At 42.4% G+C, this 14,784-nt stretch overlaps 1 protein-coding gene across 1 annotated transcript in view; it reads left to right on the top strand.

The window, feature by feature from the left end:
- The window catches only part of UBE2O (ubiquitin conjugating enzyme E2 O), a 119,619-nt gene that overhangs the window by 95,481 nt on the left and 9,354 nt on the right, over positions 1-14,784 (top strand). The window contains exons 10-16 of the mRNA XM_061616301.1: positions 2,223-2,731; positions 5,521-5,675; positions 6,338-6,450; positions 7,494-7,622; positions 8,519-8,608; positions 12,623-13,289; positions 14,087-14,223. Coding sequence (XP_061472285.1) covers positions 2,223-2,731; positions 5,521-5,675; positions 6,338-6,450; positions 7,494-7,622; positions 8,519-8,608; positions 12,623-13,289; positions 14,087-14,223 — 1,800 coding nt within the window. The remainder of the gene's footprint in view (positions 1-2,222; positions 2,732-5,520; positions 5,676-6,337; positions 6,451-7,493; positions 7,623-8,518; positions 8,609-12,622; positions 13,290-14,086; positions 14,224-14,784) is intronic.

The following is a 14,784-nucleotide window of genomic DNA, read 5'->3' as shown; positions in this document are numbered from 1 at the left end:
CTGGTAAGGGAAAACTAACCCCTCCCTAGCAGTGACTCCCCTGTGCCAAACACATATCCCCATTCACAATTAACTCCTATTGACTCCAGCAGAAAGCTTCTTTCAATCCTAATAGCAGTGAGGCAGGGGTCATGGGGAGGGGATCACAGCTGGGCAGAGGAGAGTTAAGCCTTCCCTACCCAGTTGTGATGCACCCTGCCAAATGCACACACACGCACACACCAGCATTGCAATTAGGCCTGGAAATAAACCTTCTGTTGGAGCCCAGAGAAGTTTTCTTTCAAGACTAATTCCACTAGGGAAGGAGCAATTTCAGGGGGCCACAGATGGGGAAGGAAGGGCTAACACTTATCTCCAGAGTTGCAGCTCCAAAAGTACCACTGTCCCACTGCAACTAAGCTTGCTGGTTCCAACAGAAGGCTTTCTTCTAGCCCAATTGTTGCAGGGGCTGGGGGGCTTATCTTCCTGGACATTGCAGCTGTGTTAACCTTCCCTCCTCCACTGCACTTTCCAGGAAGATCCCTCCTCAGCCAATGAGGCTAAAACTTTTTTTCAAGCCTAACTGGTGTGGAGGGAAGAGGAGAGTGGGGTGTGCATGCAGTAAATCTGTGTGCATGTCTGTGGTGCCCACAAGTTTCTATAGTCTCCAAAAGTGTCAATGGTCCTAAAGAGATTGGTGAACCCTTGTCTAGGGTAATTGGATATTGCCTCCCAATTGTCAACAACTGTGTGGTGTAGCGTTTAGTGTTGAACTTGAACCTGAGAGGCTAATGTTCAAATTCCCCCTCGGCAATGAAGCTCAGTGGGTGACTTTGGGCTGGTCATTGTCTCTCAGCTTAACCTACTTCACAGGGTTGTAATACGGACAGGGAGAGAATGTATGCCACAGGAATATAGACTTCTGTAAGCAGCTGAGCTAGACCTATGGGCCAGATAGATATAGATATATACACACATATACATATACACACACCCATACATATATAAACATAAATGCACACACCCTTGTGCATCTTGGAGGAAAGGCAGAAGAAACACTTGATACAATATTCAAATTAAGTGAAGGAAAGGCAATGTAATCCCGTTCCCTAAGTTGATATGAGACCAGTCCATGAAGCTATGCTGTGAGAACACATGCATATAAGTAAGTGCCAAAAGGTGAAGCCTATAACTTTCCTAGTGCCACCTCTGAAGTTTATACTGGACCTTGCTGAAAAGACGTATTTACTTAAATAGAGGAAGGATGGCCATACTCATTTTTCACCTGATTATCTCTGCCTCAGAGCATGCAGAATTCAGGATGAGGAATCTGTGGTGCTCCATGTGTTGTACTTGAACTCCCATCAGCCCCAAATAGCATGACTAATAGCCAGGGAAGATGGGAGTTGTAGTCCCAACAATATCTGCAGGGTCACAGGTTTCCTGTCCCTACAGTAAAATGTTAAAACTTCAGCAAGGGAGAACAAATGTATACACAAGTTGAGGAAGTCATTCCAGTAACAGAGTTTTAGTACTCTTTGAAGTATGTAGTAAATCCCATTAGCACTCTATTTTTTCAAAACTTGAGTGGGCAGGGGACGTTCAACACAACCTTTAAAGAACATAAGAAGAGCCTGCTGGGTCAGGCCAATGGCCCATCTAGTCTAGCATCCTGTTCTCAACAGCAGCCAACCAGATGCCTATGGGGAAGCCCATAAGCAGGATCTGAGTCCAACAGCACTCTCCCCACCTGCAGCTGGTATTCAGAAGCATACTGTCTGAGACAGCCGAGGCAGAATATAGCCATCAGAGGTAGTAGGCATGGATAGCCTTATCCTTCACTTTCCTTGCATCTCTTCTTCTACTGTCCCCTTTCCTCAGCAAAGCAACAGGAGCAGGAAAGATCCTGGAAACAAGCATTCCTGACTGACTTCTGTACTAACGGGATGACTTCGTTGGATACAACCCAATCTATTGTCTCTTCCCAAGAGAATGGTCTTTTCTCAGTAGAGTGATCATTTTAAACTCTAAGCTGGCAAGCAAGAGCTGCCCATCAATATTCCAATGAAAAGTCTAATGCAAATGCCAGAATGCTAAAGGAGGAAAAATAAGAGTCCAGGGATTGCATACAAGACCCTTAAATCTATTAAACTGATCAGCTAAACTCAACAGCGTAATTTGTTCTGACTAGAACTCTCCCACATCTTGGGCTGCATCTGTTGACCATCGTTTATTTCCTGTAGGTGAGGAGATTACTGAAGAAACAGATAGTGAAGATCATGTCATGCTCCCCAGACTCACAAGGTACCCTTGACCTCCCGGAAGGAGAGTCTGCTGCAGCAGGTGACCAACCATCTGAAGATCCTAAAGCCATCTCAAAATGTGAACGAGAGGACTCTGCCAGTGGTGCTGTAAGCTTACAGGAGGTAAAGGAAGAGCACCTCGATGAAACAGGGAAAGGGGTTGCTTGCAGAGCAGCTGGGCTGCAGCTGCAAGCACCTTTTGTACTGAAACGGGATGATGGCTCCTCAGACTACAAGCTGCAGTCAACAGAACAGGATGCAGATGATGAGGCGGCAGATGACACTGATGACACCAGCTCCGTGACATCTTCTGCCAGTTCCACAGCTTCTTCTCAAAGTGGCAGTGGCACAGGGCGTAAGAAGAGTATCCCACTCTCCATCAAAAACCTCAAAAGGAAACATAAGAAAAAGAAAACCAAGGTTTCCCGGGAGTTTAAGCCAGGTGACAGGTAAGGTCAGAGTTCACATTGCCTTTAAACATTTTATTAAATCCTGACAGTGCTGAATTTTCAGTCAAATGTGATTATATATTTTAAAATATGCCTGTGCTACAAGGATGTATGTAACTTCATTACTGTGGTTTTTAGTTTGGTGGCCTGTGTAGAATGTTTATTTTAGTAAAGCATCAAGAGAAACACAAGGAACAGATGGCAATGCCATCATGAAGGCCAAGCATATGAGGCAAGTGTATGAATTCAGTAAGATTTCAAGCTGGGTACCATCCTAAATACCTTCTCATTCTCTGGGAACAAGTAACCCAAAATCCCAGTTTCTACTGCAGTCTTAAAAATGTCTGCCTTCCAATATATATGTATAAATTTAAAAACCAATTTTTGGAAAGATGAAAACTTACCCAATTTCAAACCAAAAAGGGAAAATATTTGGATATTTTATTTTATTTTACCTGGATGTGTTTTCAAAGGAGCATATTAAACTATAATGGCTGCAGTTGCATAGGGGTCTTTCACTGCTTTTTGTCCACCCTAATTTTAAATGACAAGACCAAAAAAAACCTGTCCCAAATGGCACTTGTTTACAGTAAACTGGTCAAGGATCTGTAGGTGAATGTCTGTCTCTCCTTTCTCTCTCTTGCCCTTTAATTTTGAGCAACGCTGTGCTAGAACTCGGTCCAGAACTTTGTTTTTAATGTCAGAACTCAGCCCAAGAACATGTGAAAGAATGGAAGGTGCTTTTTAACTTGCTGAGTGAGCAAAAGCAGTCTTGCTATCCCTCAAACTCGGTGCAAAATGCGAACAGTTAATTGGAGTTTACTTTACCCCTTAATAATTTAAGAAAAGCCCATCTAGTCCAGCATCCTGTTCTCACAGTGGCCAGCCAGTTTCCTGTGAGAAGCCTGCAAAAAAAGAACCTGAGCATAAGAGCCCTCTCCCCTCCTGCAGTGAATACCCTTCTGCTATTCACAAGCATGCTGCCTCCAACTGTGAAGGCCGCCGTTATAGCTCATAGCCCTTGATAGCCTTATCCTCCATAATCCTCTCTTAAAGCCATCCAAGTTGGTGGCCATCACTTCCTCTTCCATATAACTATGCACTTTGTGAAGCAGAACTTTTTGTCTGTCCTGAATCTTCCAACAATCAGCCTCGTTGGATGTCCATGAGTTCTAGTGTTCAGAGAGAGAAAAACTTTTCCCTATTCGCTCCATGTCATGCATACTTATACAGTTCCTTAGGGTAAGATAGAGGCAGTGTATCCTTTTCCTATCAATAAAGACCCAATACATTGGTATAACTACTTACACAGACCTCTTTGCAAATCCTCAGTAGGCTTCTGGCACAAAAGTGCTGCACTGATGACTGACAAAGAGTTCAGCTGGCAGTTCCTAGTTGCCAGGGATGACCAGGGAGCATGTGAATAACAAGCCTGTTCTAATGTGAAGGAGGCAATCGTGTAGCACACGGCAAACAATGTTGCTTTTAGCTGTGTTTTGGCTTTATGCAATTTGGGCTTCCCCCTTTAAGGCAAGAGTTGGGAGCCTTTTTCAACACAAGGGCTGCATTTAATTATTTTTATTTATTTAAATCTTTATAAATCGCACTTTCATATAAAAAATCACAAGGTGGTATACAGACTAAAAACACTGTATTATAATAAAAACATTAAACACATAGCTGTGAACTGATTGACAAAGAATATCAGGTTTGAAGGCCTGTCTGAATAATAGTTTTTAGAAGACATCTAAAAAGAAACAGGGATGGCTCCTGCCAAACCTCTATTGGCAAGGAGTTCCACGGGGCACAGCCAGCCACATTAAAGGCTTGGCTTCTGGTAAAGGCCAGCCGAACCTCCAGGGGCATGTGGGACTATCAACAGCGTCCTGTTGGAAGACCCCGGTGACAGAGCATAAGGAATTGGGCATTCCCTTCGGGGCAACCGTCTGGGGCCACTCGTCAGTGCTGGGCAGGGCCAGGGGCAAAGGGGGGTGGTGGAGCGATTAATGTAGAATTTACTTTTACACAGCCGACTAGTTTCTGTACACACACACTCCTCTCTGTCCTCCATCCCTGGAAGTATTGTCAGAGTTCAAGGACACATTCCACCCAAGCAAAAGCACTTAAGGAGGGTCCAAAGCAGGGCCAGTAGTGGCTGTGGCGGGAATATGGCCTGTGAAGAGTGCCGAGGGCCACATTCCACCCCAGGGATTCCTCACCCCTGCGCTGAGAACTTCTTTGTAGGAACAACGTCATACAGGGCTTCCTTTCAGCAAAGAACCTTGAGTGAATTTGAGCTGAAGTGTATTGCCCATCACCATTTTAAATCTACAAATCGATCCTGTAGTGTAAGGCAGCTCAGAATCAAGTAAATACAAAATCAAAGCATCAAGCAGTGGGAAGGTACTTACAGCTAGGTATCCATTAGTCACTATCAATTTGTAATTTATTTTTGCTTTTGACAAATAGATACAATTGCTAGTTCACCCTGAGTCGTGTCCTTCAAACTTAAATACAAAAGCTTTTTATTAAGCAAAAAAATGTATCAAATGGTATCCTTAGCCTTTTCTGCAGCAGCTGGCCAGGATCTCTCTTGAAACATACTGGGCCTTTTGTTCCTCCCCAATTAAACAGGATGAGGCTTGATGAAAACAGAAGCTGTTGAAGCATCATTGAGAAGCGCTAGTGAAGTGGTTTAAGCTGATGTGATTGATATTAGTAATATCAGGAGGTCTCATTTTTCCGCCTCCACTTGCTGTGGGAGTAATTTGCTGCCTTTTTGGTCATAGGGTTGCTGTAGAAGTGGTGACCACGATGACTTCAGCCGATGTGATGTGGCAGGATGGCACGGTGGAGAAAAACATTCGCTCCAATGAGCTATTTCCCGTCCATCACTTGGACAACAATGAGTTTTGCCCTGGAGATTTTGTGGTGGATAAAAGAGGTAATTGGTGAAAAGTGCATTATTATCACCTTTACACTTGTGTTTTGAGTCTGGATCTTCGGACCGTCAATAACATCTAATGTAATAACAACAGCTGAACTGTAATGCCCTTGTCTACCAGCCTAGCTTTTTTGCTAAGAATCTCAAACACCATATCTCGTAGGTCAGCTTGGCCCTCACAATTGTTAAAATAATCATATTTTGGCTAATGTGGCACACTTCTTGTGCTTGGGCGGTGGTGAATCCGAAGGAGTGTTTAATCAGTACATAATGTGGTGGACCTCCTGATCTTTTTAAAAATCCAGAACATGGCAGTCCTTTTCTTGAGTTATTACGTATCTTAAATATAGTATGCACTGTTGCCATTTTGTGTTTGGCAGATAGTATTTTTCCAATGAGAATAAGCTGCTCTTAAGTTTTTGTCTGAAATCCGGCCCCATATGTTATTTTAATGTATGGATTGTATATAAAAAGACAAGGAGTGCAAGTATGCGTTTGAATATGCTTCCTACTTATCAGTTAAAAGTTTCCAAGTCCAAAATTCTAGTGGAATATTAGTCCTTTACTCACTATTGGTTGCTTAAGCTTCTAGCAAAAGAGGACTGATGCTTTCAGGATGCTGCTTTCTCTTATGGGAGTATTCTTCCTTCAATCCTAAATAGCACAGAGTTCTCAGGATCCTGGTATGTATGGAGTGGTACAATCAGGTGACCATGTTGGCCGCACCTGTGTAGTGAAATGGTTCAAGCTGAAGCCCAGTGGGGATGACGTTGAGGTAAGAAACAAAGGCTCTCATCTTATGTGCTTTTGTATTTTCAAGTGGTATTTTATTCATTGTAAGCAAGTCCAGTCCTCTGGAAAAGCAGTATTTAAAAGTGATAAATACTAGTCTTTTTTTTCATTTTCAATCCTTTCCTTAATATGGATTTTGTCTTTTTTCACTGCCAGATCAAGGTTAGGTATAAGAACTAAATAAGTCAAAAGTATAGAGTACTTTTTTTAAAAAAAAGTTTCAAATCCCCTTGACTTAACCTTATTGGATTTTGCTTTATGTTATATATTAACTTTGAGGGGGGGACTGGCATACCCTTAGCATTTGTTTTGGTTTAACACAACTTCCTGGCATGCTGTTCTAGAAGAGTTCTTGTGAACTTGATTTGAGGAACTGTGAAACTGTATTCAAATAATCAACTTTTAATAATGTTGGATGGGGGGGAAGCAGGAGCACTGAATGTGCGTAATGCAGAAGCTTAGAGCTTGATGCAAATGGGTAGGGCTGTACCACTTTGGAAAGGCATACATAGATTTCTTGTACCAAATCTTCCACCTCAGTCTTCCTGTACTGTATATGGAAAAACAGCCTGTCAAGGACAAGACTAGACTGCTACATTGCCTCCATGATGGTGTTTAGATTATAATTCTTTTGGGGTAGGGAACCCATCCCCTCATTTTTCATAATGGACCTAGATGGTTCAATATAAATAAGTAAAATGTAAGCATTGCACGTGTATTACAGAGAGAGACTTTGACACAGGAGTGCTCTCCTATGAGTTATTTCAGCCTCAAGTGCATTCCAAAAGAGGTACAGTTGTGAGTGCCTACCTGTTTTAATGAATTCTTCAGAGCTCTTTGAAATATTATATGGCAAGAGACTTTGTACTAGGTATCTCATCCCAGCAGCAACACATGCAGATAGTTCCAGGAGGCTGAGCACAGTTCTTTTGTTTCAGGATGTTAGACTTCTTGTAAGTTGGAAGCATTTAGGAATTTGAAAATCTGAATGAGGATTCATCGTACTCATTGTGTGTTCTTTGCCAGCTGATTGGAGAGGAGGAGGATGTGAGTGTGTATGACATTGCTGATCACCCAGACTTCCGCTTCCGCACTACTGATTTTGTGATCCGCATTGGCAATGCCGAGGATGGTGCTTCAGTTGGTGAAAATGAGGCGAGTCATGCATGTTCTTTGGGATTAACGCAGCAGGACGTTAATGGGGGAAGGGGAAATACCAGGTGACTCTGTGTCTTGGTTTGGACTGAAAAGGTATAGAGCATCTTGGTCTGCTCCTAGTAGCGCTTCTAATAGAAGTGCATACAAGGCAGTCTCTTCTTTCTGCGCGTACATAGAACTGAGGTCCTGCCATTGAAGCAGATGCCAGTCACTAATCAGAACATAATAATGAGGTCATCAGAATCTATCGAATAGCTGCAGAAATTTAAAACTTACATAATTTGACAGATAACAAATGCCTGGATTAATGGCCTAAAAGGCCATCATGCCTCTTGCTAATTATTCTCTTCAGTGATGAAGGTATAGAGAAGACTACAGACTTGAGACTTTTAAACAGCTTATTAACGCAGACATAATACTTCTGAGCTTCAGATACAGTTTTAATTAATTAAATTAATTAATTAATTTAAAGTCTTGTCCCTTGCATCATATTGAACATTGCTGGTAAAGGGGCAGAGACAGCCTGATGTGAACAAATTCAGCATATACAAGGCCAGATCTTCTCCTTAAGGAAATCAGAGAAAGGTGACATCTGCTGAGGGGAAATTGGTGAAAATGAAGCTTAAACTCCAGTTCCTAAATCCACCACAAGATGGCAACCCTTTCATATACTTTGAAAATTGATTTTTCAGAGAGACTGAAGGCATCCTGTGCATTACATTTCCCTTGATGTCAGTGGCAGCAAGAATCATTATATTTCTCTTGGCTCACTCCTCTGTTGATATTGTCCTCTTGCTTATGAGTTTCACTGCTGCAGAAAGCAGTTACTACTGTTGATATTTTAAAAGCTAGAGATAAGATGGCTGTAATGCTTGTTATATTTGTTTCCATAGCCCTCTGTGGGTCAGGTGGCTCGTGTGGATTTCAGCAGCAAAGTAGAAGTTGTGTGGGCTGATAACTCTAGGACAATTGTTTTGCCACAGGTAAGCTGCCTTTAGTTTGTGTAGCTGTTTTTCTTTGGACCCTGTGCTTTTATAGCAAATAGACCCAGTTTTAGACAAAATGCATGCTACTTAATTATTTCTGCTTTTTTCACAACAGCGAAGAGGTTCCTGCTCTTGTAGACATGGATATGGGCTGAAGTTCTCAAGCCTTGCTTCCTTCCACTACTTCTAAGTAAACAATTGCTCTAGGTGCAAGCTTTTTAGTCAAGCCCACTTGTGACGCTACTGATGTCTCTTTATTCTGCCGCCTCCTTTTTGTTTTCAGCAAAGGCAGGCTCCTTTGAATGCATCTGCAGGAAAATTCTGTACACAGGGACAGTTTTGTAGTAGCTCCTGGCCATGATCTGCAGTGCCCCCGTTGTCCTTAATGCATCCTTGTCTTGCTCATCATGCATCTGACACACACCTAACATAATTTCAGAAGGTCAGTGAAGACCTCTTTTATTTCAGTGGGCCTTTGCAGTGAGGCCTATGGATTAACAAGTTAGTGTAAGTTTTGAGCTTTAGATGGGGGGCAGTCTGCTGGACAAATTTCTGCATTTTCTGCTGCTGATGATGATTTTTACTCTCTCTCTGCTGGCTTTGCAGGGAAGGGGAGCATACGGTCCTGCAGATGACATTGGCCTACAGTTCCCATTATCCCTGACAACTTGCCACGCTGGCTGTGGCCCTGATTTAAATGGATCCAAGGAACTGCAGGCAAAGTTTCAGTCATGCAGTAGGGCTTTCCCACTCATGCCTTCCCTCTGCAGTCTCTTGTGTCCCCATCCAAAAGCAGCTCCTGTGGGTTTGAGGGGCTACTAGCCATGATGGCTGTGATGTCCCTCCACAATCAGAGGCAGTATGCTTCTGAATACCAGTTGCTGGGAAATGCAGGAGGGAAGAGTGCTCTTGTGCTCAAGTTCTTCATGTGGGCTTCCCATTGCCACTGGTTGGTCACTCTGAGAACAGGATGCTGGACTAGATAGGTCAGTGTCATGATCCAGTGGGGCTGCTCTGGACAGCCATCTGTCCGGAATGCTTTGATTTGGATTCCTGCATTGAGCAGGGGGTTGGACTCTATGGCCTTATAGGCCCCTTCCAACTCTACTATTCTATGATTCTGTGTTTCAAGGGTATTTGGATCCAAGCTGTTGTTTCTTCTCCTGTTATTAGCTGCTTTTGAGGGCTCTATGGAGCCATGTTGATTGGAGATATACGTTATAAAATAAAATCTCAGCCTGTGCTGTTACTGTGTTACTCATTTTTTTGAAGGTAATTGCTGAGTTAAAGTAGGTCTAACAGGCATCTGGCCCTTGATGTTTGCACTGAAAACAGTAGGGAGTGAGGGCAGACACATTTTGAAATCATATGGGTTTGAGAAGGGACTGATTCCATTGTTTGTTTGCTTGCTTGTTTTTGCTTATGCTGTTGAATAGAAAAGTCTGTTCTGAACATTTTTTAGAATACTGTTTGAGCTGTCATTCTTCTATGGGTTGTATTCAATTAAGTTGTACCTGCAGTAGAATCATTGAAATTAATGACCTTAAGTTAGGGATGTCTATTAACAATGGGTCTACACTAAGTAGGACTAGCATTGAATACTACCTACAAAGAGAAACCCATTCTGGTACAGTGGCTTTCTAATTTTCCATCTTCAGGGAACTTTTTCTGCATTTATTTGTCTGTCAGGGAACCCGTACATATTGCAGAGCATTCTGGGGAGTGTTCTAAGATGTGTACACAGTTAAAGCAGGGTGCTACTTAGGGCTGTTGGGTTACATTGTCATAGGATGCACACAGTCCTTGCACTTAACACTCTTCCTACAGCTTGTATTATAAGAGGAACATAGACAGTGCTGAACAAACGCTTGTACATGGTTATTCTCATTAACTGAACCCCTGGCAAGCTTCCAAGGAAGCCAGGATTCACTGGAATACTGGTTGAAAAGCACTGTCTTGTCACGTCTCCACACACATAGATGATTGTAAAATAAAACCCATATTAGAATTGGGGAAAACAGATGAAATAAAACAGTTTGGGAATAAGCTATGGAACAACCAACATGGACCCCATCTCCCATCAGCCTCAGCCAGCATAGCTGATGGTTTAGGATTATGGGAGTTGAAGTCCAACAATATCTGGAAGGCACAATGTTGACTACCCCAAGGATTTCACTACTTTGAGAAGATGCAGTGCGGTAGTCGTGCCCTGCCCCCATTTCTAGTTATTCTGTTTCTAGAACACCAATGATCAGACTGTGCCTAACATCATTACATAACCAGGTGTTTTTAGGTGAAAAATATCTGCTGGAAGATGCATTCTATCAAATTTCATCCTAAAGCAAAGTTAGAGAATGCAGTATTAAAAGCTTCATAATTCATGCCTTGTCTGTTCATTTCTACTGCACCTTTGCTATAGCTGGGACCCTCAAAGGTTTGCTTTTGCTTCAGAAGCCTTTTCATGTGCATAAATACTTGGCATTCAAGGCTTTCTTTCCCTGAACCATTTAGTTCTCCTTTAATTGCAGCAGAATGGTCCGGTGCCTGGACTATGGCAGTGGGATACAAAGCACTCTGCTGCCTCCTCTCCCACTCCTGTCCCATGTGATCAGATTATAGATCTGGTGTATACTTCCACAAAGGGCAGCTGTCTCAGTACATTTCTGCACCCAACCTATAATAAAAGTTTATAAAGTTGGAAAAAATAATCGTTAATTTGATTTGTGGTTGTAGATTAGGGTGTGTGGCAAATGGAAGTTCCCTAGGAAATTTCTTCGGCAGCTCCCAAAAATCTCTGTTTTTTTTTTCTCTTTCGTCATGGCCAGAATGTGAAAAATTGTATATGAGCCCATATGCTGAAGGCTCTCTGCATCTGATGTGAACTCAGTCTTGCATTATAAAATCCCTCTGCAGTTTGAGAAGTAAGCAGATGGGGAGGGAGAAGGGAGAGGAAAGAGTGCTGTATTCTGTAGCGTACACAGCAAAGTTACACTCCTGTTACACACAACAAAGGAGAGAAGGAATATTCTTTGGAAACAGACCACTATGTCCATTGCTTAAACGACCAAGGAAGGTGCATATTGAGCTGCAGTGGTGAAGTGCAACAGCTGAGGATATTTTTAGATCAAAACACAGCTCTTCTCAGGAGGAAAGCAGTATACATTTCTGAAAAGTTCAGGATGGTCATTATAAAAGTGATGGATTTGGCACTGACTGTAGCTGTTTTGACAAATCATCAGGAAGTTTATTAAAAATGGCAAGGGAGAAATGTGATAAATGGCAACATGAAGTAAATAGAAAAACTTGTTAGAGTCTAGCCAAGTTGATGCATGCTGCTCTCTCGTCTGCTGCATAATTCCCAGCTTTCTTTAGCCTTTTTATAAACTGCTCCAGTTGACCCAGGGTGCCCTAGTTTTTGAGGGTAAAATGCTGATTCAGAATCTTGTATGCAAACATTGCATAAGACCTGCAGTCAAGGCACGTAGAATCTACCTCACTGTCAGTCCAGCGGGAGTTTGCCTAGTGATGGATAAATCTGTCAAGTCATCATGAAAAGTCATACACATTTTTGCCTAATGTGTGTGTTTTGAAGGGGCAATTCTCCTTAATAGAAAGCATTTTTGTGCACTGTTTTCACTAAAATTAGCATTTTTGCACACACCTCCTAAGATACCCTTTTTTGTATACGTTTTGGTTGAAGAAGTACATTATAAAATTCAAAGAAGTGTGGATTTCAGAGGATAAGTGTATTAGGAAGTGAGAATTAGGTAGGTTTTAATTAAAATACAAACCAAACTAATTTCACCCCCATCCCCAACTTCTGTTTCCAAGGTGTCCGTTGAGTGACGAAATGCTACAATAGCTGATCTCCTTTTATGTGGCACTAAACTAGGAGGAAGGGCGGGATATACATCTAATAGATAAAAAAATAAACCAACTCATGTCACTAAAAGTAGTAAGATATTCTTAACTTAATAGATCTCTCTCTCTCTTTCTCTCACTGGCTTCTAGCACTTGTATAACATAGAATCTGAGATGGATGAAGAGACAGACCTTGATTCCATAGATGGCAGCACTAGCGGTGCCTCCTCAGATGAATGGGAGGATGAGAGTGATAGCTGGGAGACGGACAATGGCCTCATGGAAGATGACCACTCAAAAGCAGAGGAAGTTGAGCCTGAGGAGCCACCTGTGGAAGAGGTGAAAAAGGTAGAGGAGCAAGTACAAGGTGCTGTGGCAATGGCAGTGGCTGATTTGACAGCAGATAAGTCAGGCAAAGAAGGGACCCCAAAGAGCTTCCGTGAGTTAAAGGAGGCCATCAAGATCTTGGAGAGCCTGAAGAATATGACAGTTGAACAGCTGTTGACAGGTTACCCAACTTCTCCAACAGTAGAACCTGAAAAGCCTACCCGGGAAAAGAAGTTCCTGGATGATATCAAGAAGCTGCAGGAGAATCTGAAGAAGACCCTGGACAACGTAGCTATTGTGGAAGAAGAAAAGATGGAGGCTATGGCAGAGGCAGAGAAGAAGGAAGAGAGAGAGGCACAGACGCAGACACCAGTGACATCAGAATGGCCTAGCGAGACTCCAGTGCTGTGCCAGCAGAGTGGAGGCAAGCCTGGAGTTACATTCACCAGTGCCAAGGGGGAAGTCTTCTCTGTGCTGGAGTGTGCCCCAGGTGAGCAGCAGCAGGCATCCTTGCAGGTGTTTCAAGAGAAGCGATGCTCAACAATAAGTTCTGTTGTCTTTTCACTCTGAATATATGAGCCTGTATTTAAGGGTGGAATAAAGTTCTTTTACTTTTGGCTTCTTTGTAGAATTTTTGTCTGTGCTTCAGCATGCATCTCAACTTGCAATTAGTCTCTTGCACTAAATGGTCTGTTACAAATACACAACACTTTCAACTGCAGCAGGCCATTTAGTCACTTTTTCTTCAGAGTTTCAAAACACATTGTGTCTCATTACTGTCCTTAGAAGCCATTTTTTTCTCCCTGGATGAGGTATTTTCATTCCTGGGAGGAAAGTTATGAAGGAAACAACTAGCCTTCTTGAGCATGTTTCAATATGGCACCTGCAGTCTTCTGTTCATCTTTATAAGTCACCTTACTCCAAGGGATTATACATGTGGGTTCTCTGTATCTGATGTAGTCAGTTCAGTCTAACCCTGTTTGGTGAGGTAGTGATCCCTGGTCAGGCTAAGACACTGTTTTGACCATATAAATGGAAGGACATCACTTGACCATTCTAGGATAAATGAGTGTTTGCCAGTCTAAAGAGGTCTTGCCTGTGAATGGCCTTGGTGCTGCTGTACAACATCAGAGCCCTCTCTTCACCAGCCAGTGTCTTAATTTTAAGCAGTTTCTGACTAGTACTAGGGGAAAGCCAAGTGATCTCCTTAAGAATAATTGCATCGTTGTGTGTGTGTGGTGGAAGGTTATTTTAACCTGCTATCTTGGTTTTTCCTTGCCCCATTAGATAGCCATGCCTTTAAGAAAATGGAATTCCAGCCTCCAGAAGCCAAGAAGTTTTTCAGCACAGTGAGGAAAGAAATGGCTCTGCTAGCAACCTCATTGCCAGATGGTATCATGGTCAAAACCTTTGAAGATAGAATGGTAAGTTCACATAATCCTGTGTGGGTTTGACCCTCCACTAAGAATCCCATAATACTCCACATTCTTGTTAGAACTGTTGCCAGTGAGAGTCACAGGCCAGGATCAAAAAAATGGCTATGGCTTCTGTTGCCACAATCTAAGATGCTTCCTAGTAGCTCATTTGTGAAGATCCCAGCCAGTCTTCGGACAGATGGAAAGGGATTTCATTTCCCTCTTTGCACTGCATCCGTTGGTCACTAGCGTCTCTGCTCCTGACTTCCTCAGTGTGTACAGCAGATGTGAGCAATGCCATTATTGTACCACATGTGTTCATCTCACACTTTCATATAAAGTAGAGTGTGGAGGTTTTACACCAAGTCAGTTATAATTTTATACCATAAAAAGAACATAGAAAAATACAATATTTTCCAGAAAATTTCCTTCAACATCTGCCAACTTGATGTAAAAGAGCCATCTCGTTACTTACAGTGGCAGTTTATCATATAGAAAAAAGTAAAGAAATGCATTTTTGTGTTACATTTCTCTTTCACCAGCAAATAAAACCACTCATTTGCTGAACTG

The sequence above is a fragment of the Rhineura floridana genome, chromosome 3 (assembly GCF_030035675.1).
Source record: "Rhineura floridana isolate rRhiFlo1 chromosome 3, rRhiFlo1.hap2, whole genome shotgun sequence".
NCBI lineage: Eukaryota > Metazoa > Chordata > Lepidosauria > Squamata > Rhineuridae > Rhineura > Rhineura floridana.
The sequence above is the reverse complement of the archived record's forward strand: the minus strand, read 5'-3'. Positions and strand labels throughout refer to the sequence as shown.